This window comes from Paramormyrops kingsleyae, chromosome 9 (assembly GCF_048594095.1).
Source record: "Paramormyrops kingsleyae isolate MSU_618 chromosome 9, PKINGS_0.4, whole genome shotgun sequence".
NCBI lineage: Eukaryota > Metazoa > Chordata > Actinopteri > Osteoglossiformes > Mormyridae > Paramormyrops > Paramormyrops kingsleyae.
In genome coordinates this window covers 7,938,702-7,963,878 of record NC_132805.1, presented here as the reverse complement: position 1 = coordinate 7,963,878, position 25,177 = coordinate 7,938,702, and the positions used below count along the sequence as shown (strand labels likewise).

Genomic DNA, 25,177 nt, shown 5'->3' with positions numbered 1-25,177 from the left:
CATAAAATACAGACTGCTGATGATAATTATTATGCTTCCGTTTGATTCAAGTGTGTGATTTCAGCTGCCGCACACCGATACAGAGGAACATACACTAAAATATGATGAAAATCGTTTTCTGTTCTGAAACTGTAAAAGACTTAAGATGAGAATACCTTGAAGATGTATACGATACGGTTTTATTAAGTTTCTTAATAGGTCCACATTAAAAGAGAATGTCCATCTCAGTTATAGAGACATGCACTATTTGCTACATTTGGGTGTCTTCTAAGTATTAATCTGGCCATGACAGGATAGTATCCCTTCGCGTATCGGACCATCTTCACTGTTCGCCGGCCGTCCAAAAATGGGACGTTCTTTCAGAGGGGGGTTTGCGGGGGACGGTACGAGCGCCGCGCGTCACGGTGACGCGCCGTGGCGGCCAATGAAAGTCCTAGGCCTCCGCTGGGCGCCGTCAGAGAGCCGAGTGCGTCGCTGTGCGAGGACTTCCCCGACGGAGGGTCGCTGGGGCCGGCCGTACGATCAGCAGTACACCGCGGGGTTTCCGGCTCGTCAGCGGGATAACGCTAGTGGACGGGACAGCGCTCTCGCCGGTGTCGAGAAGACGACCGGGCCGCGACGGACCGAAGACACGTAAAGCTGAGGCGAATACTGCTGAAGAGCCCCCGAGTCCAGCGGAAGGAGCGGCTTCTTAACGACTTTTTACCGGCGACAGACGAGAAAAATTAAACCGAATCCGAGACTAGAGAGAGGGTCTCCGGCGGAGGGGTCAGACACGGGGCCGCGGAGGAGAACCGGCCAGCCGGACCCCCGGGTCAAGAAAGGGGCCCGTTTGGCGGCGACGGAACCGGCCAGTGGAAAAAACCGTCCTCGCCTGGGTAAATAAAGGGCTTTGGACTGGGTGAACCGGACGGAGCCAACCCCTGAGAGCTCAGCTGCTGGGATTTGACGTTTGAGAGCCGGGGAGGAACCGGATAGAGACCTCATGAATGGAAATCGGAACTACAGGTATCGTCCAGTCCTCCGTGACCCCCGGAAAGAGCCCGAATAATGTCCTGTACAGTACGGCTCGGTGGCTGCTTCATTATCGACCGGGGCGGGGGTGTAGAAGTCTGTCCTTCCCTAATTAGCCGGCTTGCTAACGAGCTACTTTAGCCGGCTAGCTGTCTGTGCGCGAGAGGAGGATAGATCCAGCAGGCGGCTCCTGCTCGACTGGGATCCGCTGCTGGCTGGCTAACGCGCTAACTGGCTAGTCGCTAGCACGGCGACACGGACATCTACGAGCCGGTTCCGTGGTGGGGAAGCGGCCCCGGGAGCGGTCAGGGTATCCGGGGTGTCGTGTGGTTGTTAAGGAGAGGGGAAAGTGACTGTTTGTCGACGTCATTGGGCCTAGGCTGTAGCGGACAGGTGGTGACTGATCCCCTCCCCCCTCAGGTGTGTCTGACAGGAGCCGCCGCCACCCGAAGTGGCTGGGCCGGCGTTAGGGCCAGCTTGACCGCATTGTTAATGAGTCACGGCAAGGAGTGGGATATTAGCTAGCTGGTCTTGTGGTGTCTGTGGGGTGGGGGAGTTAAACTCCAACAGACCCCCGCCCCCGAACACACACACACACACACACACACATCTTAAAGCGGCTGTTTTCCACCAGTGCATTTTGTATAGTTTTATTATCAAACGATGTGCGTCCGTAAATACAGACAACGCTTAGGCCCAAATCCCTCCTTTTAAATCTAGGAACTACAAGTTAAGGGGGGGTGGGGTTGAGACCTAATCCGGGTCTGTGCGCAAGTAGCAACAGAAACCTGGCCACCTTGTGAGTGATCAGGGAAATGCACACTACTGTGTGACACCCTGGGTCAGATGCACCTGGGGAGCCATGAAGCCGGTTATGCTGATGGAAGACAAGGGAAAATCCCAGGTGAAACCAGCTAATATATAAATCCTCTTCAAGTTGTAGATTTCCAGGGTGTAAATTCAGATTGTGTGTGTCACTCTCATGAGACATTTCTGTAGTGCCACTGAACTCTGAGCTTAACTGTACACTGAACCTTTGCTGTACTTACCCTGAACCACTTCAGTAAACTACTAGCTGTATAACTTTGTGAAACTGAGTTGGACAGAAAAATTCGTAACCCTCCTACTTTTGAACTAATTCACACAAGCCAGGGACATGGATAATGTAAGTCTGTCTGTTTTGAACTGCATTTATTTACTTTACACTGAAAGGTGCTGGAAGAAAACAAAACAACTGTTGACCAGATGTGTTAATTCAGAGCAGTGTCTAGTTGACCGAGTAGGTTTACAGTTACTTTAATGAAGGAAGCTGGGATTGCTCTGTCTCAACCTTTGGCGTTGACACGTAGGTTTGTTTTAGTCCTGCTGACGTTAACATCGGGAAAGAACAATGTGGCTTTTTTATTTGGTAATTGGCTGACAGTAGGGATTCAATATCAGCATCTGAATTTCAGCAGCATTTTCGGACCTAATAATACTTCTGATATGTTAGCAGTGGAAAATGTATATTAGAACTGTTGCAGTTTGTGCATCATCGCCATGGTGCCACTTCTGCCATCGATATTTCTCCTGGGGCTCTGCTGATGCAATGATCACCTTGGTACTGTAATCAGTGATGACTCTGCCACAGGGAGATTTGGGACCTTTCTCTGGACAAAGTTTGTAGTGAGCTTCTGGAACTGAGGCTGTTTGGTGGAGGGGTTTGTTGGAGGCACGTGCAATGAGTCAGAGGCAGATTGAGTCACTCAAAGGGCTTTGATTTAAGGGGTTTATGGGGGTGGCGGGGGCATTCTTCTGGATGTAATTTCTGCTGGAAATGAAACAGAAGCCCTTTACTACTGAAACAAAACCGACCATAGGCCCAGTGACATACGATATGGGGAGGTCTGTATTTCCCTTGAAGTGAGGCCCCTCTCAGTAACTAACCGCCAAAGGTCATTATTTGAGTATGTTCGCAAGTCGCTTGGAGGATCTGGTCATACCATTCTGTTTCCAAGATAAGCGGGCTGTACCTTTTTGACTGGGGGTAATTGACAATCATTTAATGATAGGTGCTTGGTCTTCCTATTCCTTAAAATGAGATTGCACAACAGAGACACAAGTCCTAGCTCTAAGTATGCTTGGAGTATTGTCAAGGCTGCCGCTTCCTGAGGGGTGTCAGGCTGTCAGTAAAGCAGCCTGGTATTATAATGTGTGTAGTTCACTTGAATCTAGTTATCACAGTGGATTAGAACAGTCAGTAGCATGCTGTGTAATTTTGTTTGTATTTTTTATTTATTTTTTTGCAAGGGGGAGCTATCAAAATCAAACGGGCATGCCTCATGATTAGCTCTCAGATTCAGAAACAGATCAATGCTTAGGGTCCTGGGTTAAGACTGTTGGGATTTATTTTTTGGATCATTGCGTGTGAGCAGGCAGATGCAGCCCGACAATCCTGATGTAGTGAGTGAAATTTGATGGGTCAGAGGTAGAATTCTGGCTTGTGGTTTTGGGCTGCTCTCCTAACACGCGCGTCCTGTCATTCTCCCACCGTCTTTGTCTCCCTTTTTGTCTTCGTTTCACTTCTCCCGCTCTTTCTGCATTGCCCAACCCGTCCCCCACATAGCATTCTATGTGCGCATGTGCGTGCGCACACACACACACACACACACACACACAGTCTCTCTCTCATGCTCCTGGCCACCATGGGTGAAGGAAGAGACAGGCGGTAGGAGTTGGACAGCAATCCCCTGTTTCTCAGCTTGCTCGGCAAGGCCTCAACAATGAGCCAGCCCCCCCGTCCCCCACATGGAGGTGGCGGATTGTAGAGGGTTTCTATGGAGAGTGCAGCCTGCTCAGCTTGGGCCTTTGTTGGCCTGGATGGTGCCACTTCTTTATTTATGAGGGAAAGGGGACTCATTCTCTTTTGGGTCCTCCCATCATGTCTCGGCAAGCCCAGTCTCGGGCCAGGGTGACCACAGATGCTACAGCCTAGCGATGTGTTGTCAGTTGATTGGGAAATTGTAAGAGGTTGGTTTCTCTTTACCACCCTCGCTGTGGCCAAAAAATTGATCCTTTAAAGAGTTTGATCCTTCTACTCTGAGTTCCATCACTTTGGGGCATTTGAGAACCCGTGTCTGTTCCCTGTTGCCATATTGAGACTGCACTATGGGGCGGAAGTTGAGTAATTTTGGACGGGCTAAGTTCAAGAAGGCACGTTCTTTGAGCTATGTTTGTGCGGAAGACCAGGAGGAGCACATGAACCCTTGCTCGTGAACTTACACACGCCACTAGGAATTTGGAATGGGTGTCGGGTTTGTGTTAGTGAGTGAGGGGTTACGTTGTCTGTCAGACAGGGAGCAGTTTCAAAGGCATCGGGATGAGTGGGTGATGCCATTTTGCTGGACAGTTTTGTCCCTCTTTTGTTGTGTTTTTTTTTTTCCCTTTCTCCCTTCCATCCCCTGTGAAGACTGTGGGGCCCTGTGGGGTGGGGTGGGGTGGGGGGGGGGGAGAGATGTTGCATGTTTCCTCTTTGAGGCCTCTGGAGTTTGGGGCTCCATGGCTGGGAGAATGTGGGCGATTTAAGGATATGTGTGGCGCGTTGGGGGAGGGGAGACGTGCCATTGGAAGCAGACGGCAGACATACTTTCTTTTGCCTCTTTCTGTACTTTTGCACTGAGTGCTTCTGTGCTTTTCTGAGCCTATGATTGGCTCGTGGTTTTATTAATGGCCTCTCCAAGGGCTGCCAGTCGTCGTACCATTTGTTTGAGGGCATTGGTGTCCTCAGGCTGTTAACTGTGTGTTACTGTGCTCCCCTGCCTGTCCCTCTGAGGGCGGAGCCTGTAACAGAGTGGTCATTCAGCTGCCCGGGAAGAGGGAGCCCATTCTGGGGGGGTGGTGCCTGTGTGTGTGTGTGTGCGTGTCCGTGTGCGCGCGCGCTTGCTCTGCTCTGTGAGCCCTTGCCACCCTGACTGCCTGCTTTGCTGGCAGTAAGCCATGCTCCGTTCCCCGGGGTGACAGCAGAAGCTGATTCAGGCCCCCCTTGGTAGTTAGAAGGGTAGGTCTGTTCCAGAGAGTCACGGGGGACATTTTCCCAAGCTTTCTTCTGGCCCCTGAGGATGTCGCCCTTGCACTCAGCTGCCACCTCCTGTCCTCTTTGGCGGCGGTTCCCTATTGGGTGCATGCATGTGGTAGGCTGGAGGGGTGGCGGGGAAGAAATTAGAGGTTGGGAGTGGTACACGGAAATTGGCGCAGTGGAACAATTATCCTTGTGGTCCTACACACTACCACCACCACCCCCCCCCCACCCTGTGCTGCTGTCACCCCTGCGTCTGGGACCAGCATGTTCTGACTGACGCCTTTGTCTCCATCAGCCCTGTCCTGTCATAGCGTAGCACTTATACACAGCAGCTGTAGTTTGTTTGTGTGTGTGTGTGTGTGTGAGAGAGAGAGAGAGAGAGAGAGAGAGGTGTATGGTAGCGTGAGGCTGACCTGGAGGTGCAGGGGAACACTGCATATAGGACTACAGTACAGCATTTTCGGAGATGACTGCCATTGGTCTGCTTGCCGACCCCACAGCAAGGGTCAATTGGAAGCAGTGCGGGCCTGTGAGTTTTAACACCCAAGGATTCTGCACTCCGCCTTGACTGGTGTGTGGTCACAGAAATGGGGGTAGCTTTACCTTAGTGTAGCCCAGCATCTTGTACTGTTGGCTTTTTGATTGTTCTGATTTAAGCAGTGAAGATACTCAAGGCATCCCTTCAATAGGGTACACTTGCTTAAAGCACCAAAACATGGCTTCTAGCTGTTTCCGGACTTCAGATTTTGAATATGACTGATATGGTTTATTTTGGGTGAAGGTCATGTGGTTCATTTGAATTTTTTAAAGGGGAGTTTGATGTGGTGTTCCCTGTGTTTACTGCTTCTTTAATTCACCCCGGTAATAAAATTAGAATGGAAATCGGGTTTTTGTTATGCATGGCTTCTTGATTCTCAGAATACTTGCCGGTTTTATTTGCTAAATATGTTTGTAAAATGTAAATTGTTGTAACACAGATGGCAGTGGAAATGTATCCAGGTCGAAAAGCTGGTATGTGATGGTTTTCTCGGGATATGCAGCTCCTTGCCTGCTGGAAATGGCTTTAATGTCACTTTTAGGTAAACATTCAGGTTGATGTTAGTACCACAATGACTGCTCCAGCTTTCCTGCCCAGTTTTCCTAGTGATCTCTGAACTCACAGTGTTATCACTCATTTTCGCTCCCTGTTTCACATTTTGCCTTTTTCATTGATATTGCTGACTTTTCTGCTTGCACACTTTTCTACCTGGAATGGATGTGAAATTTTTTATTAAATTACCACAATATGGTTGTTTATAGCATGCATATTTGGATAACCTGGACCAAAAATTGAGATTTGTTTTTTTTTTCTTTTTATAACTAACATTCAGATATTTTATAACTAAATTTTAGTAAAGTGATGTGTGGAATTCAGTCTCTTGAATATCGTCAACTGGATCTCTTTGCCTTTGAGTTTAGATGCTTTACTACAGTGTTTCCCAATCTGGTCCACAGTCAGCCCATGTTTTTGCTCCCTGCCTGATAGACTACATTTTTGTTCCCGCTGGGAGGGAGCAAAAACGAGGACTGTCTGCAGGTCCCCAAGGGCCTTCTTGGGGAAATGATGCTTTACGAGTTAGTATTGCAGAGTGCCATCACATGACTTTTGGGCTAATGACGATTTAGCAGGGGTGAACACCATGGTGAATTCTGACAGGCATCTTGATCAAAATGTATTTTTTTCCCACAGACACGGTATTTAGATATGTATCCTATGGACACATCTGTTTATGTACGGAGAGGTTGATGATCCCTGATGGTTAGTAAAAACTAAAACTGATCCTGTTGCTTGTGAGGGTCATAGGGGTTGTAAGGAACACACATAAATAACAGGCTTGCAACTAGTAACTGACATCTTACTTTATTTTGGTGCTAAGAATATCTGTCTGTGGGCGAAATAAATCATAGCAAACAGCCAGACATTAATGCTTGTTGCTACCCAGTAACCTTTCATATTGTCAAATGCCAGGCAATAATTTGAGCAATTCACTCTAGATGCTTAACGGAATATCTAGCAGCTGCTATCGCGTACGCTGTTGGCAACAGTTTGGTTGGTGGTAAACACCTTTGTATTTGCAGTTTTTGCATTGCACGCCTTAATATTGATGCAAATGCACTTTCGCAAATGTGGCTTACTTGATGGGTCGGCTCCATGGGAACAACTTTTGCCTCACACCTGCGTGTGTGTTTGCATAGGTCACATTTGGGGATGCATTGCCAATGACATTAAAGATACATATGAAGCAACGGCTAATGGGATATGATTCACCCCTATTGCGATGCAGCGTGATTCGACGCAAAGCAAAAGAATATGATACTATGCAATTCAATATGGTAGAGAAACAGTTTAGAGAGGGGCAGTCAATCTAAATATAAAATTATTGGTCTAATTTATAAATAAAAAGAGGCTTAAGGCCTCTAATTAATTTTTATATATATATATATATATATATATATATATATATATATATATATATATATATATATAAACATAAACAAATGGAACTGATGCATCTGTAAAATCGTAACATCTTTATATCTCGAGTTATTCCAAAATTGTATTCAGTGCATTTTATTTTTTCTTTTGATGTAATCACTTTGTGAACCTTTATGCCGGTGTACTGATGCAAATTGGTGAATTTGGCTATCCTTAGTATGCATACATTGCAGTAGACTAGCATTTTGTCCAGGGTTTCAACCAACTTGTGCCCTATGCTGCCTGATTGGACAATGGATAGATTACATGATGATAAATTTCACCTGTGCTATTGTCTGGTTTGGCAAATGGCAAGTCAGTGGCTTCCATCCAGTCAGTTTTCAAAGCGCCAGATACAGTGAGTGTTTACTTGTTTAGCTTAAGTGTGTGTGCTTAAGTGTTTCATTTCACTGCTTTATGCTTTGCTAAATGTGTCTTTCTGCAGTGGCTGCATAGAGGATTGATCAGTCCCGAATATTTATGCTGTATCATAATTAAACCGCCATCCTTGATTCAGCACTTACTATATTCACAGGTTTTAAAACATTGCTTTACAGTTGGCCAGGCCCTGTAACTACATATTGGTGATTTAAAACTCTCCTGGAAATACTTCAGATACAAATTCTGGAAGGGTGTAATTTTAAAAGTAGTTATCACCAAAATCTAGGGGTTTTCACTGAGGCTCTTTTCTTTGCTACTGAAGATCAAGCCTTTTTTTTTTTTTTTTAGTTTTTGCTGGGCTCTGTCGATCATTGCTTGGATGCACCCGATCATTGCTTAAATATAGAAAGTGTACCAACAATTCAATGTAGTGATGGCCCCTTGACTTGTATAATAGATGTTAGTGTGTTTACACTGAGGCTCCTGGGGCACTGATGCCAGTATCCCGGCTACTTTGGGCCGTTTTCCATGTCTCCAGCTCTTAATCTGCCTTTGACCTCGAGGTTTTGTGTTGTTTTCCTGCTTCATGTTGTGCAGTTTTATTCTTGTTATAAAGCGTAACCTGAGTGACAGCCTCACGGGTCTGTGCATTTCAGCTGCACATGAATCTGCATGGGGTCAATTGTGCAGCGCGTCGACGACCCACCCTGTTTCGCAGTGCTGGGCATGTTTGCCATATATGGGTGCCCCCCCGCCCGCGGGTGACTTGAGGACAGGCAGCTCTGGTGTGATGCCAAGGAGAGCTGTACCGCCGGCCTAGTGCCTGTGTTCGCAGAGGTGTTCTCTGGCCTGTCCTGTGACGACCTGCGTAGGCAGCCAACGATCAGTCGCTGCTGCGCTCTCATGTCTTTAAAGCACAGACTAATCCCACTAGATGTGCCATTACAAGGGGACCCTGCTCAGCAGCGGCCCCCTGTCATGTTTTAGTCTAAATGCTTTTTGGAAATATGACGCACCTGCAGCTGTCAAACAGGAAGCTGAGAGGTTTAGGGAAAACACGATGCGTTTCTTGTGGACCGGTCTTTGCTCCCGTCTGTGCCGTCTCTGCGCACTCCTTCCCCCACCATTCTGTCCGTCCCTCCCTGCACAAGGGTGAGGGGGGGGATCCCGGATTGCCAGGCTCGTCCTTGTGTTTCTCTTCCCCTCCGAAAAGGTTTGGCATTGGCTCAGTGTCATGTGAAGTATGTCATGTCGGGCTGCCTTCGAGGAGGATGAAAGCTGTAAACACCCCCCTCGGCCCGGGGCGGCCCCCACCTTCGCCTCCTTCGAGGAGACGACCGTATGGGCGAAGGCTTCTGTATCTGCACTGGTGGGGGAGGTAACCTTTGCCAAGTTCAGCTAGCCCGACGGAGGCCCCTTCGCGATTTCCATGATAATGGGCAGCATACGGGGATCTGTTGCTGGAATTCCAGGGCTCATGCTGCCAAAAGGCAGAGTGTCATGGAATGAACTAGGCCAGGAGGGTGGAGGAGAGTGCAGAGGTCCACAGTCTGCAACAAGCTGAAGTACCTGCCAGCACCCTGGACGGGTGATTCCGCTTGTCTGTGTATTACACTGGGCTCCCCAGAGAGGCCACCTCACAACATTTGGGACACATGTGACTAATATACAAGTGTGACTCACTTATTACCAGACATTTGTTAGTGACACATTTCAGGAGGTTTTGCAAACAGTACAGACTTCATACGAGAGGAAACCGCGTGGTTTCCAGTATGACAGGGGGGCAGGGCTTAAGTGGGGGGGGGGGGAGTTTGGGCCCGATGCTGCGGGAACAGAAGCAACAGTGTCGTCTTTGCTCAGCTACCTGGGCGTGACCTCGCGGACTCCCCAGTCCCATGCGCATCGACGCGAGCCACCCAGCGTGCTCGTGTACTCAGCGAGTGTTGTGCCGGGTTGAGTGTCTCTGCCGCCCCATTAAGATGAGTCGTGTGAGAGCAGCAGCATCCTCATTAATGCAGGAAGTATGGGCCCATTAGTGCTGGTCGTTCACGTAGGAGTGTCTCGCCATGTGTTCCGATTAAAAGGGAGTTTCCACCGCACTTTGTCTAATGGCCAAACATAAAGACGCTTATAGGTGACTTCCCCATTTAATTTCCCGAAGTATGTTTGCAGCTTGTGCACACAAGTGTCACCTTCTGTTCCAATATTGTCATTGCTGCGATTTCTACGCACTTGGGCTGTAGGGTGTTTTTTTTTTTTTTTTTTATCGGGTGTACCTATCTGCAGCCTTGTGATTGTGGGGGGGGGCTGCCTAGAAAAGCTACTTTTTTTTTACTCTTAGAAGGTGACCTGCTTCCCTTTCCCTTGCCACCCAGGAGCCGTTGGGGCCCAGCCCCTGTTCTCCGTGCCACGACGCCCTGGCTATGGCACGATGGGGAAGCCTATCAAGTTGCTGGCCAACTGCTTCCAGGTGGAGATCCCCAAGATGGACGTCTACCTCTATGAGGTGGACATCAAGCCTGAGAAGTGTCCACGCCGAGTCAACAGGTAGAGTAGGCACCGCCTGGGAGTCACCGTTGGGAGTTCCATTTTACAGGGAACTGCAAGTGAGAGCAGTGCTTTGAGTTACATGCTTATAATCCCAGCTTTAGCTGTCTTTTGGTGTAGGCTGCACTTCTACTGTCGATTATAATCAGGATGTGTGCACTTCCGCAATAATCACCAGGGCCTGAGATGACGGGCGTAAACGTTTGTCCGGACTCCCGCTTTTTGCTACTCCACTGGTATTTACTTATGTCCGCAATTAAATAAGCAGATCAGTATTATGCCTAAAATAGTAAATAAAAAATTTAGTAATCTGTATAAATTTGGTGTATCCTTATGCTTATTAAATTCGGTTAGCGGACCGCAGCACATGCTACTCTTTTGTTGTATCACGGAAGCGATAAGCACTGAAGTGACGGTGAGCAATGGGACAGCTCAGCAGCCACGATATCTTTTTAAAAGAGGGGATATTAAACATAGGGATACACCAGATTTATAGATTATGAACTTTTGGGCATCACAATATGCATCTCATTAATATTTTAGGCTTATTACTAATCAGCTTATCAAACTATGGGAGTAAGTCGGCCCGTATAGTACTGAAAAGTTGCCATCTGGAAATTTTTTACACCCGTCATCTAAAACCCTGTAATCGCATCACGTTTGTCGGCAATGATTAATGTCTGTTTATAACTCGCGGCAGCAACACCGACTTATTTGATATACGTTATTGGTAGATAAGTTCTGTTTGACAGTTTATTTTGGGTAAATTTGATCTCTTTTATAGATTAAAGAGTGCAAATATTTAAAATCACCGCGATATGTTATTGTGCAGCCCTAGTTACCTGGATCCTCCACTGGCTGTTGTTCATAGCCCTCCTTCACTGGCTGTTGTTCATAGCCCTCCTCCACTGGCTGTTGTTCATAGCCCTCCTCCACTGGCTGTTGTTCATAGCCCTCCTCCACTGGCTGTTGTTCATAGCCCTCCTCCACTGGCTGTTGTTCATAGCCCTCCTCCACTGGCTGTTGTTCATAGCCCTCCTCCACTGGCTGTTGTTCATAGCCCTCCTCCACTGGCTGTTGTTCATAGCCCTCCTCCACTGGCTGTTGTTCATAGCCCTCCTTTTTCCTTGCTCATATAGAGAAACCATCCAGTATTACTGTGCTGGATGAACAGCTGTGTCGGAGAATTTATGTACAACATGGATCTTGTTCTTAAAACTCAAGTGAAAAAGGTCAAACTGTCTTTTATTGTCAGTTGATATACAGATATGATGCATGAAATAACATTCTTGTAGGAAAGTAATAAATGAGATGGTCCGACGTAACAGTATAAGCATGACACTCTGCATGTCATTGAACATTCCTGTCCGCTCTGACTGTATGTCCGCTGTCTTACAGGGAAGTGGTGGATTCCATGGTGCAGCACTTTAAGGTGACCATTTTTGGGGACCGCAGGCCAGTCTACGATGGCAAAAAGAGCCTCTACACAGCCAACCCACTGCCAGTGGCTCCCACGGGGGTAAGAAGCACCATCTTAGCTCTTCAACAGTCCCATTAAGGTAGTGGTTAGGCATTCATGCTCTTTTTGAGCAAAAAGTTTATGGAATGAGGTGGCTGTAGGACACTGTGGCCATTTACCTGCGGTGGGAGCTGCAGAGCTGGCATGGGCTGCTAAGGTCTGCTGGAAGCAATGTTTCTGCAAACCACAGCTTGCATTAAAACGCCTTGAAAACTGGGAACTATTAACATCGAACATCAATAAGGCTTTTCAAAATACACTGTGAATCGTAGTAGAAATTAGAAAATGTGACATTCGGGTGAGTCGTTTTCCGAATTACCATTCGGTCATTCCTGAGTTCCTCCTGAGCATTCCTGCTAGAGTGCTAGAGGTTTTGTCTCTGTGCTCCCATAGGTCGACCTGGATGTCACTCTGCCGGGAGAGGGAGGGAAGGACCGGCCCTTCAAGGTCAGCATCAAGTTTGTGTCGCTGGTCAGCTGGCACCTGCTTCATGAGGTCCTGACGGGTCGTGGGATGCCAGAACCCCTGGAGCTGGACAAGCCCATCAGCACCAACCCGGTGCATGCTGTGGACGTGGTCCTGCGCCACCTGCCTTCCATGAAGTATGTTGATGCATGTGGGCGTATCCGATCAGTATGCAGCCCTGTGTAAGCTGATCTCAGATCAGATTTTCTGTCTGCGGAGCAGCCAGCCTGACGTGCATTCTTGTCTGTAGGTACACCCCAGTGGGCCGGTCATTTTTCTCTGCACCAGAGGGTTACGACCATCCCCTGGGAGGAGGGAGGGAAGTGTGGTTCGGGTTCCACCAGTCCGTGCGGCCCGCCATGTGGAAGATGATGCTCAACATTGACGGTGAGGATTCAAGGGTTGCTGTCATAGGGATGAAGCCGTGCATGGGGGGTGCATCTAAATTCATGTAAAAGCCTGTGTCCCCCGCACCCCCCCCCCCCAAAATTGCACCTAAGAGCGAACTACATCAGAGGATTGGCTGTGTTCTCCTGGTTCCTGTCGGCGGCGTTGGCTTGGCTCCCCAGAGGTGCCAGCGTTTACCCAGCTGCCCGTACTGCATGGCAAAGCATGGCCTCCAGAAGCTGGGTTGCCTGGCAGTCACTGCCTTTATTCATGGCATCACGGGGGGAGCATGGCATTAGAAGGTGCTCAGGGGCTGCGCTGCAGTCGAGATCAAACACACGATCTAATGTGACCTCATAACATTACCAGTCCCTTTCAAGTGTGTCCTCTGTGCCTTTAGAGACGAGAGATATGGTTTGTGGGGGATAATAGCGGTGTTCCCTGGTGGATACAGCACGGCTGGCAACCCTATCCGCAAAGGACCAGTGTGTATGTAGGTTTTTGGGATAACCTTTCGGTCAGCTGGTCAAAGCCAGGTGACTCTTCAGTCAATCAGTCCTCTAATTACTAATGTAATTAGCAATGAGAACTCGCATACACATCAGTCCTTTTTGGATATGATTGGCCACCCCTGAGTTAGAGGAAACATGGTGTCATGTCCATGCTAAAGAATGATTTGATCAGAGTCCAAATCAACAGCCGCTCAACTTTCCATGTGTCCGTTGGTTTGTGCCCGAGGGAGCTGCGCACCTTGGCGTGAGTCACCCATACGGCTTTTCCTCTGGCTTCGCATGGCCTCCGTGGGCCTGCACCTGCTGCCGGACCCATTATCAGAGCATATCTGGAGCCTTTGTGTTGGCTTTTGTGTTCCCACGAAAGAGCGGCTCTGAGCAGGGCCTCTGGTAACACGGCAGGTACTTTCCTGCTTGCTGGCTGAGCTGCAGTGAAACGGTGAAATGCTTGTTCACACAGGTGGTGTTTGGGGCCTCTGCTCGTGCAGATCACTTCTAACGTTTTTGTAAAACTGATCCGTTTTGGGAGCCGTGGCTTAAGCTCGATTACACTGACTGTTCTTTTTCCGGTGATTAAATATGCCCTTATTTGAACAGACACTTCTAAGCACACGGATAGTCTCAGTGTCTGTCTGCACAGAAGTGAAATGAAAATAAGATGTTAAACTTTGTCAAAGTTTAACACAGAATGCCAGAACATTCCTTTCTGGCATTCCTGTTGGTCCCGGTCTTCCGCCACTTCTGATAACCCCCTTCCCCTTCGCTTTTTTTTGCCTACAGTTTCCGCCACGGCCTTCTACAAAGCACAGCCTGTGATCCAGTTCATGTGTGAGGTCCTGGACATCCACAACATCGATGAGCAGCCACGCCCCCTCACAGACTCCCATCGGGTCAAGTTCACCAAAGAGATTAAAGGTAAGACCAGTCACTGCATTAGCCTGTACAATTCCTGCTGTCCTCCCTTATGCTGCACCCATAGCAGTCCATAAATGTATGGGCCTTATACCTGTGAGCATGTGGAGTGTGGTGGGAGTGGAGCTGATGTCATTCAGGGGTGGGGAGGGGGTGTTTTGAGGTGTGTGGGCTAACCATGCGGCTGCCTCTCTCCCCCAGGCCTCAAGGTGGAGGTGACGCACTGTGGAACCATGCGGAGGAAGTACCGCGTATGTAACGTGACGCGGCGGCCAGCCAGCCACCAGACGTGAGTGTGCCTGCGCGACTAACATTTACTGGGGGTGTTGGAGGTTGCCATGACGATCTGTGATGTCACTGTAGTCACAGTGACGGGCAGCCGAGGAAACTGGCTGGGACTCAGGGTTTTCCTGCTCTCACGTCCCATGTGTTTCTGCCGCAGGACCCTCCCCTCCTTAGTCACTACGCCCTTACACAGAAACCTACAGTTTCTACTTTTCAACTTTATGTTGATCACACATTCTTTTTGAATTATGCAACAATGCATTTTAGGAGTGCATCTGTGAGGAGCGGGCTGAGAACAGGTGGAGTTAGAGGAGAGAGACGGAAAGTCACTGCTGTCCGTCTGTCTAAGCCAGCCTGCTGGAATGCAGAGCTTCCGGCTGCACCCTCTGCTCGTCTTTTTTTAGTGCTCCTACCTGCGATGAAGCTCCACTTAGTCCTCCGGCCACCCGGGACAGAAAGGCAGGAGCCACACATCCATCTTTGTCCCCCTCTTCTCTGCAGGTTCCCATTGCAGCTGGAGAACGGGCAGACGGTGGAGCGCACTGTGGCCCAGTATTTCCGAGAGAAATACAGCTTACAGCTCAAGTACCCCCACCTGCCCTGCTTGCAGGTGGGCCAAGAGCAGAAGCACACCTACCTGCCCCTGGAGGTAAGGCTTGCTGGGGCGGTTCACTGGCCGATTCCCCAGTATGGCTGCTGGCCCACGTCGGCGTAGTCTGACTGGCTCCCGTCCCTCCAGGTGTGTAACATTGTGGCGGGGCAGCGCTGCATCAAGAAACTGACAGATAATCAGACCTCCACCATGATCAAAGCCACAGCGCGCTCTGCACCTGACAGACAGGAGGAGATAAGCAGGCTGGTGAGTGGTGCTGCCATCTGGTGGCTGGAGGCCTCTATCTGTCTATCCTTTTGTCTCAATCTAATCTTGTCTATCTAAGGCCTTGTTCACACCAGACATTAACATGTGTCTCCGCATGCGTCTCGCCTGACCGCTTGTAATCAGATCTCATTTTCTCGCAACTTATTTAAATAAGCATGTAAATCACTTCTGTATGCAGACTCTACCGAACAAAAGTAGGAGGAGAAGAAATCAAAAGCTATTTGCGCATTTCAGGGTAACCAAACCGCCTAAGATTTTAGTATGGAACGCCATAATGCTCAAAATGAAGTAAACAAAAATAAATTAATAAGTAGTTTGGTAATTAGTGTGTCCTTTTATTTTTAAGTAATTCCCTAAAGGTATTATATTTCATAATGTTTGTGTTCTACAAATAATCTTTAAGTAAGGGATAATAAGCCCTTTCAGTGTGATACAAGACCCTCCGCTTCGCGTCGGGTCCTGATCACACTGTCGGGGCTTATTTCTGCGATAACTACCGGCTGCCTGTACATTATCCCGCTTATTGCACGGCTACTTGCCACATAAGGAAAAAAACTGGACATGAATATGAATTTGGAACATTTTATTGGCATATTTGTTTTAAATTAACATTTTTAAACGGTAATCTTTGTTTAAACATACAAGTAGTACCGGCTATGCGTTTTACTTTGGAGTGGTTATTTGAAAAGAACGAACCTGCAAATGTCTCAACTGACCAATCAGAATCAAGCATTCCAGAGAGCCGTGTAATAATCTGTAATAATGTTGTGATTTTCATTAGACTATTAAATTTTTTCACAAGTCAAATGTGATTACTTAAAAAAAGAGAAAAAAATCAAACTATATTTCAAAGTAAAGTTAAACTTTCTATGTTTTCGACATGGTTTTTTATACCGCATCAATATTGTACAAATGTACGTGTTAAAAAGGTCTTTCAGTACTAAGAAATACCTCGGGCAGGCTAATACTTTTCTGTTCAAGGGCAAAAGGTTCAGTCTGTAATAAATTATTTTGGTTGCTGTATGATAATATTTTGGCTTTTAATCATAACCAATAAAGCTCAAAATTTGTGAAAATTTAAACGAAGAGGTTCATTGTTTTGTCTGATACGCTGTATTGTATGTCTGACTTGGAGAAGTGAAGTTGAAGGAGCAAAGTAGTCATGACTGGAGTCGGACTGAATTTCTGACTGGGAGTTCAAGCCCCTGGACAACTCAATATAAAACTATACAAACAATTACACTGTTATATGCTTTTATTAATATGTCCATTATCTAGGCTATTGAACGCACATTCTACAATAAGGAAGCTTCACATTTAAATATGATCTGTGCAAATTTCAGAACATTTTTAATCACTAGTACAATTTATTTTTCCCGAATTTGCATGCGCACTTTTGAGTGTTTCCATGCGAATGGGTCGTGACAGTCCGATATTAAACCAACTTATTTTTTTAGTGTGGAAGAAGAAAGATACGCAGTTATTCACAATGCAGTTTGCTGCACAGTGACCCATGTTGCACTGACAGGTGTCCTCGCATAAATCATATGCCACATGCGGCCGGTGCATCTCATGCGTACGTACAGCTGAGTAGGCAGGCCTTCGGTGCGTTGCGGGGCGCATTTGCGTTCACACGGCTATAAGAATGTGGCCACGTGTCCCAAACCACCTCCGAAATGTGCTTTGAAGAAAGAGGATCTCACTGCGTCTTCAGTACGTTTTGGGTGCGTTTACAACTGTATGTATCTCTGCTCACTTGTGCCCTCCGATCACATGTTAGTACCAGGTGTGGACAGGGCCTTCATCTAATCTATCTGAATCTAATCTGTCTTCCGATGGCTTGTTTCCCCTTCTTCCTTACTGTTTTTTTTTTTTTTTTTTTTTAAGGCAAATTACATTTTTTATTATGAATGGTTATATGGATTCTTAGATCATTAAGTAGCGGGCACATAAACTCCAGGTAAGCAGTGGCATCCCTGTTCCCTGCCCTTTATAGGTGCGCAGTGCCAACTACGAGGCCGACCCATTCGTGCAGGAGTTCCAGTTCAAAGTGCGGGACGAGATGGCTCATGTGACGGGCCGCGTGCTGCCCGCGCCTATGCTGCAGTACGGGGGCAGGGTGAGCACAGAGACCTTCATGGTACCTTCCTGTACACCACGCCCATTCTGTGTGTCTGTCTGTCTGACACTAACCACTGCCTTGCCAACACTGCTTTGCTAATGAAGTCAGAGCATCACTTACACAAGTTTGTCACATTTTAAAAGCCCCCTTTTTAAACTTTGGTAAAAAAAAATTATAATAATGACAATTTTCACTATTTACTATTTACACGATAAATTTTCTCCTGTTGTGTATGAAGTTTGGTGTATGATGATAATCATTACATCTCAGTGTAATATGCGTGTAGTGCCCCAGTACATATTAGCTGACACTAGCATGTAAACTTATTCACAAATAGATTAAATAAATGTATGCCTTACAGCACTTCATGTTTGAGTTGGGTTAAGATGCATAAGATTTCCTGTGCTCCACAGAACTGCCACTGATGTGGATTCGGGGGGGTTTGTGATTCTGTCTTGTTTTTCCCAATATGTAATGCGAGTGTTTGTATTTGAAGTTGCATCACAGACCCACACGAAGGCAAAGTGTGTGTATTTATAGTCTGTTTTGCAGTGCGAGAGGACTGCCCGTGCCGCCCTCGTACAGGGCTGTACTCTCAGCGGTCCAATGGGGCCAAGGTCCCCCAAGCACTTCTGGCCGCCGGCACTCGCAGGAGAAACATTGGTCATTAATTTGCTTTACTCAAGACGATTTGTTTGGCTGCCCCCCCCCCTCCCCTCCACAGAGCAGTGCCATTTCTGAGAGCATGGTGCTAAAACATTTCTCTAAAGTTTGATTCTCAGAATGTTTGTGTGTGTTTTTATTTTTCATTAATTAACGAAGCGAAGGCCAAGAAGTAAAAGTTTAACGAGGTCAAATACCTCCTTCTGTGTCCTCTCCCCCATGCACTCTTTTTATCCCTTATATTCCCCTGTAGGGTTTAAACATGTTGCTAGCATAACCATTGAAGGAAATGCTTGGAAATTTTAATGTATATCTGAAAAACCAGTGTTTGTAGTAGCGGCTCTTCTGACACAAGCAGCACGTGATTTTTAGACGGCGTGCTGGGATTTCGGGCTCCTTGCTGACACCCCGCATAGCAGATGAACCGTCTGCTGTCATTGCAGAACCGGACAGTGGCCACACCCAGTCACGGCGTGTGGGACATGAGAGGCAAGCAGTTCCACACAGGTGTGGAGATCAAGATGTGGGCCATTGCTTGCTTTGCCACGCAGAGGCAGTGTCGTGAAGAAATCCTCAAGTAAGACCTACCTGTACCCACCGCAGGCTCATGCCAGCCACCGGTCCTCTCTGCTTTTTGCAGAACCCCCCCCCTGCCAATTACCACCACTTGTACTTGTTTTTCTGTCCAACAGATGCTCTTTAAAAGTTAAAACTCTCAATGACTTTCTGAGGAACTCGCTGAAAAAATTAGTGTTCAGCTGCACAAGTGGATATAATTACAAGCTACCTTTGAGTGTCTGCCAGCCTGATAAATATTAGCAATAATGATTTCTGTGAAAGTCTTGCGACCTTTTGAGTCCAAAGAAGCGCAGTCTCCCCACAGGTATAGCATTCTTTAAGAACTTCTTCAGATAGAGCTGTCCGGGTAGGACTCCCCAAGACTTCAGTAAAATTCCCATGTATAAATGGATAAAATCTGTAAATTGCTTTGGAGAGGAGTTGGATTAAGAACTGTGTAATTTGTGATAATAAGGCAGCTTCACCAGTAGAGCAGACTCTTATCCAAGGAACAGCTGGGTTTGAACTGAAGCATCTGCTGTAGTTATGTAAGGGTTGGTTATATAATCTCATTATTTGTGTAAGTTTTTTGTAGTATTTGAGCGCCCAACCCAAGGTGAGCTCCTGTTCCTTGCCAAGATGGCTTTCTCTTCGCCATGGGCATTAATGGCTGCTGTGGACTGGTACGTGGATCTGCTTCAGCCTCAGCAGTAATGGTTGGCATTGCTCCCCCTGCTGGCAGGGGTTTCACGGACCAACTGCGGAAGATCTCCAAGGACGCGGGGATGCCCATTCAGGGCCAGCCGTGTTTCTGCAAGTACGCGCAGGGTGCGGACAGCGTGGAGCCCATGTTCAGGCACCTGAAGAACACCTACTCTGGGCTGCAGCTCATCATCGTCATCCTGCCCGGAAAGACACCCGTCTATGGTACGTGCCAGTGCAGAATCGGGTGCCGGGTACAGAGACCTGTGTGCAGTGTGTGCAGTGCGCTCATGCTAGGCTCAGAAAGCCGTATGGGGTCAGCTAATACTTCTGTGGTTTGTGTTCGTGAAATTCAAAGAACTGGTCGCAAAATCATCTTTGGTATGTGCTTTGTAATGCATTCAGAAGCATCTATGGTATGTGATTGTATCGCACGCAAATACCTAAGGAACAGGACTTGTATATCTACAGTGTGTCAGAGTGGTTCCAGTTGATGCAGGCAATAATGGTAGCTTATCGTACTGTACGCGTTTTGTTTGTTTTTTGGCCGCAGCGGAGGTGAAGCGGGTAGGAGACACCCTACTGGGAATGGCCACCCAGTGCGTCCAGGTGAAGAACGTGGTGAAGACGTCCCCCCAGACCCTGTCCAACCTCTGCCTCAAGATCAACGTCAAGCTGGGCGGCATCAACAACATCCTGGTGCCACATCAGCGGTGAGATCGTGTGACTTTTGATATTGTGTGTCCACCCACAATGCACGGTTATCCCCCACTCCCCCCAGAAGTCCAGAGAGCTCCCCCTCAACAGTTGCGGGCAAAAGAACAAGCAAACAATGACATTTGTCTTGATTGTACTGGAGTCGGCTTTGTCTGACTCTTCGTCCTGTTTTTTCTTATTTTCCTCCACCAGACCCTCAGTGTTTCAACAGCCAGTCATTTTCCTGGGGGCTGATGTGACACACCCCCCTGCAGGGGATGGGAAGAAGCCGTCCATTGCAGCTGTGAGTATAGCCCATGTTATCTCTCTGTATGCTTATCACCGCCCTGCTGGTCATACCGTGTACTCTCCTGAGGCACTCTGAGCCAGTCTTATGAGCTGGCCTATTTGCCCCCCACCCTCCCTAGGTGGTGGGCAGTATGGACGCCCACCCCAGCCGCTACTGCGCCACAGTGCGGGTCCAGCGGCCCCGGCAGGAGGTGATCCAGGACCTGGCTTCCATGGTGCGCGAGCTGCTGATCCAGTTTTACAAGTCGACCCGCTACAAGCCCACGCGCATCATCTTCTACAGGGACGGCGTGTCAGAGGGCCAGTTCCGACAGGTGCGTGCCACACCAGCTCTGCCAGTTCCCACAGTGCCACGGTCAGCCCTATATCAAAGCCTTTTCCAGAGGAATGTTCTTCCGTCTGGGATGATTCTGGGATACATGCGCCTTTCTGCCTTGCCTCCATTTTGTACGGCACCTATAAGTGGACTTGCTCTGAGCATGAATGGCTGCAGTAATAGTTCAGGAAGGTGAGCAGGAAGATCAGCCCTGCAGTGTCTGGCAGAGAGCATGTACCCTTTTCGCTGAGCCCATGCCCCCCCCCCCCCCTTCCCCGACTCAGGTGCTCTATTACGAGCTGCTGGCCATCCGCGAGGCCTGCATAAGTTTGGAGAAGGAATATCAGCCAGGCATCACCTACATCGTGGTGCAGAAACGCCACCACACGCGGCTCTTCTGCGCCGACCGCAACGAGAGGGTGAGTGTGGAAGCTCCGTGCTTAATCTTCAGCCTGCGCTTTCCGGGTCTGTTTAAAATGACCGAATGCATATTAATAAAAAGAATCTTGCTTGGTTTGGATTGATTTTTAAAAGCCTTTGATTTGAGGCTGCTGCGGTCTCCGTATTGAGGCAGTGTGACAATTCTTGGCTGTTGTAAGCAGAAGCACTATGTAGCTACTCTGTATGAAGTTCACTTTTAGACTGTAATTGTACATGGAAAAAACTGAAGTAGGCCAGCATGCCCCCTCAACTGTGGTTTTGAAGATACTCAGAAGTCGCTTTTCTGAGACCTGCAGCCTTGCTGTAATAAACAATGCTCTTCTAAGTATGTCTGTGTGCTGGAGAAGTGACAGTCTGGCAGGGCTGTGCGATAAAAACATGTTGTGCTCTTTGGTCAGTATCATTGCGTTGCAAATCACACTCTAGGGCAATATTATGTGGACGACGGGATGTGACTACCTTATCCGTACCACCAACCCAATCTGTACCTCATACGTATGCACATGCGCAGCTTTCCCATGCATTTGCATGTCGCGTTACCTTCTTCCTGCCATTTTACGGCAAACCATATTTGCAACACACTACAGTGGTCGCTTTATTGTTTAGCAAGAAGAGGTGTTAACAATTTTGCTGACGGGGGGGGAAGAAATCAGTTGTATATGCTTGTCATTTTAATTACTCCGGTCGTCTATTTCCAGTTTTCAGATCAACACTATTACCTAAATATCCCATGTGTAAAATATTAGTTTATATTTTCATCAATTGAAAATAGTGCTGTTCAGCGACATGTTATTTTGGTTAACTCTGATCTGAAGTATAAAGTTTGGCATATTTAATGTTTTGTTGCAGCCATATATAGAGTCATGTTGGCCAATTAGTAGCCTCATTACCGGTTCTGCTAGGCTAAGAACGGCTAACGTAAACGGCGAATGGCGCACACTTTGACGTCAAAGAACATGGATAGCAGTGCAAAATCTGACCAAAAACTCTGTGTTCCTTGTCTACACGTCGAGACATGTGGATAAGGTCTAAATGTAAATAATTCCCAGTTTGTTGCCAAGAAGAAAATATGTCTACTTTCTTCTGGGTAATGAGGTTATTGATTAGAGAAGCCTTATTGGTTATGGAGAGAGCGTTCAGAAGAGCACGACTTTAGTAGAAATGGCCAGGGGAGGCAGATGCAGAGTCTAGCTGGCGGAGGAAGATGATCCTGGTTTCCCCCTTGAATAGATTCCGCATTGCACCGGCAAACACGATCAGATGTCATAAGTGAGATTGAGGTAATCATGCCATAGTTAATAACCAAAGGTCCTCCTTTCGAGCGGTGCTTATAACGCCAGTGTCAGGCAATTCCAAATGACCGGCACAGACTAAGTCGCACCATCCAGACATGTGACAGTGTGCGAGTTCTACCACACAGTATATAAACTACTTTAACAGGTAGCGAAGAATGGTGGGCAGTCATTGTGGAGCAAGTTGTAAATTATGGTTTAAAAGACAAGGGGGGGGGGGGGAAATACCAGTTAGAAGTGGCAGCCAAATGCGCTCAGCATACTCTCTACTGGAAGACGCCCAAAAGAGTGTGATGTCATTTTTTTTCTTTTAGGTTTAGTTACCTTATACGGCTATATTTTTTTGTTAGATAAGGGAATTAGTTTGGTTGTAATGTTCAGTAACATGAAAAAGAATCGTGATAAGATCATGGATCGTGATCTCGCCAGAAAAAAATTGTGACTCAATATTTTTGACATATCGCCCGCCTAGTCTGGGTCTCTGCAGACCCTCTACCGTTACTCTTGGCTGAAAGTGACTGAAGTCTGATCTTTGCCTAGAGCTGCGTTTTGAAGTACGACACAGATGACGATAAAGCAGGATTCACAACATAATGGTAGCTTGGAAATATGACTTATTTTTCTGTCTGTGTGGCTTGGCTAATGGCAGTGCTCATCGTAGGTCCTGGTGTAGTCTCACGCAGCTCTGATTAGCTGTAATTACACCGTTGTTATTGCTTGGGGCAGCATTGAGTGCAGCGGGCAGCCAAGAGCCCACTAGAGGTGGCATTAGCTGCCATGTGGGTCCTACCTCTGTGTTTAGCCAGCAACAAAAGGTCTGAGTGGCCATGCCTCAAATCCCCCTAATCAGATTTTACCTCCCCAATTCAGTTAGTCTTCTTTTCTGAGCCGTTTGCACCGTGCTTAGGCGTGTCCAACTCACGGCTTACAATTCCTCCCCCATCCCCCCCCCCAGGTTGGACGTAGCGGAAACATTCCTGCCGGCACAACCGTGGACACGGATATCACCCATCCCTACGAGTTTGACTTTTACCTCTGCAGCCATGCTGGAATACAGGTGTGTTCTCTCGCAAGCTCTCTCGCTCTCGCTTGTTTCCCCACGGCCTGGATCCCGCCGGGCGGTTGCTTTTCGCGAGGTCTGAGCAAGCACTTCCACGACGCTAAACGTTCTCATGCTCGCTGCACTGTACACTTCCATTAGCAGCACAGTGCAGGGCGCTCCTCCTGGCGAAAAATGTGGTTTCTCAGCACAGAATTTCTGCAGAAAACTTGATGCCTCGATGAAAATGACACTGGATTCCCAGATGTAATTGAGAGAGACATGCCGATGCACGGTTTCTGCCCTGCAGGGCTGCGTATCACTCAGTATTTGGCCCTCACACGCCCAGCAGCACCGTGCTCTCTCACATCCGCCCGGTCGTGTTATTCCCTCCTGATGCTAACTGATCCTCTCCCTCCTCCTCCTCCTCTTCCCCTTCATCTCCAGGGCACCAGCCGCCCCTCACATTACCACGTCCTGTGGGATGACAACTGCTTCACGGCCGACGAGTTCCAGCTGCTCACCTACCAGCTGTGCCACACCTACGTGCGCTGCACGCGCTCCGTCTCCATCCCCGCGCCCGCCTACTACGCCCACTTGGTGGCGTTTCGAGCCCGATACCACCTGGTGGACAAGGAGCATGACAGGTGAGTGTGGGGAAGCTTATACCAGCAGCCTGTCGTGTCAGCTGGTGTTTTTTTTTAATTATTATTACCCAGAATGCACTTTGGGAAGGGGTATGGGGTGGGTGGTGGAACACTTTGGGCCCTTTTTTAAATGAGTGTCCCGGCTCTTCCCTCTGCTCAGTGCTGAAGGCAGCCACGTCTCCGGGCAGAGCAACGGCCGGGACCCCCAGGCGCTGGCCAAAGCCGTCCAGATCCACCACGACACCCTGCGGACCATGTACTTCGCCTGAGAGGCCCCTCTTCAGCCCCCCCCCCCCCCCCCCGCCCCCCATTACACCCCACCCCCAAGCCGAGACCCAAGCTACATGCCCAGTCTGCCTGGGAGGGTCCGTCTCCGCAGTGGGGCGGCCTCACCTTGCCAGTCAATCCGCACCTGACACTGTGCAGAAGGGGGGGCGGGGGGTGTACACCCCCTTCCCCTGTAAAGCTGCTTTGACACAAAATGACGAAGAAGAATTAAAAAAAAAAAAAAAAAAAAATGACAAAGGAACACAGCACTATTATGCAATATGAAACCAGCCAACTGCTTTTAGACCTCCCCTGCCACCTCTGTGTGCCCCCTCTTGGTCGGCCACGGCGGGGGGGGGGGCACGCACACTCGGCGTGTTTGTTTCTGCACCCCCTCTGATCTCCTCGTCATGCCTTTACCTCAGAGGTGTAAAGCAGCACTCTCCGTCTGTTTTCCTTTCTTCGTTTTTATTCGTTTTGGTCTGTTTTCTTGTTTGGGAGAAAAGGAGTGGAAAAAGGAGAGCGGGAGCAGCGCGTTTGGGGTGTGGTCGGGCTGGGGAGAACCGGAAGCCCCGCCCACATAGCTGACTGGCCCCCACTCGGCCCCCTGCATGTCCTCACACGCCCCTCCCCCCCTTTCCCACTTCCTTT

General features: G+C 48.2%; 1 protein-coding gene across 2 annotated transcripts; it reads left to right on the top strand.

Moving 5' to 3' along the window:
* Window positions 1–431: 431 nt before the first annotated feature.
* On the top strand, window positions 432–24,553 carry ago3a (argonaute RISC catalytic component 3a). 2 transcript variants are annotated; one of them, XM_072716246.1, is made up of 19 exons: window positions 432–1,008; window positions 10,343–10,514; window positions 11,913–12,033; window positions 12,427–12,635; window positions 12,749–12,885; window positions 14,178–14,312; window positions 14,511–14,598; window positions 15,096–15,243; window positions 15,334–15,453; window positions 17,471–17,593; window positions 18,703–18,836; window positions 19,560–19,744; window positions 20,073–20,232; window positions 20,429–20,519; window positions 20,644–20,838; window positions 21,125–21,259; window positions 23,529–23,630; window positions 24,060–24,259; window positions 24,420–24,553. In XM_072716246.1, the coding sequence occupies exons 1-19, from the start codon at window positions 990–992 to the stop codon at window positions 24,526–24,528; spliced, it is 2,583 nt and encodes an 860-aa protein (XP_072572347.1). In that variant the 5' UTR covers window positions 432–989; the 3' UTR covers window positions 24,529–24,553. The 2 variants fall into 2 exon arrangements, with proteins under 2 accessions (XP_072572347.1, XP_072572346.1); XM_072716245.1 differs by having other exon boundaries at window positions 17,471–17,614.
* The last annotated feature ends 624 nt before the right edge of the window (window positions 24,554–25,177 follow it).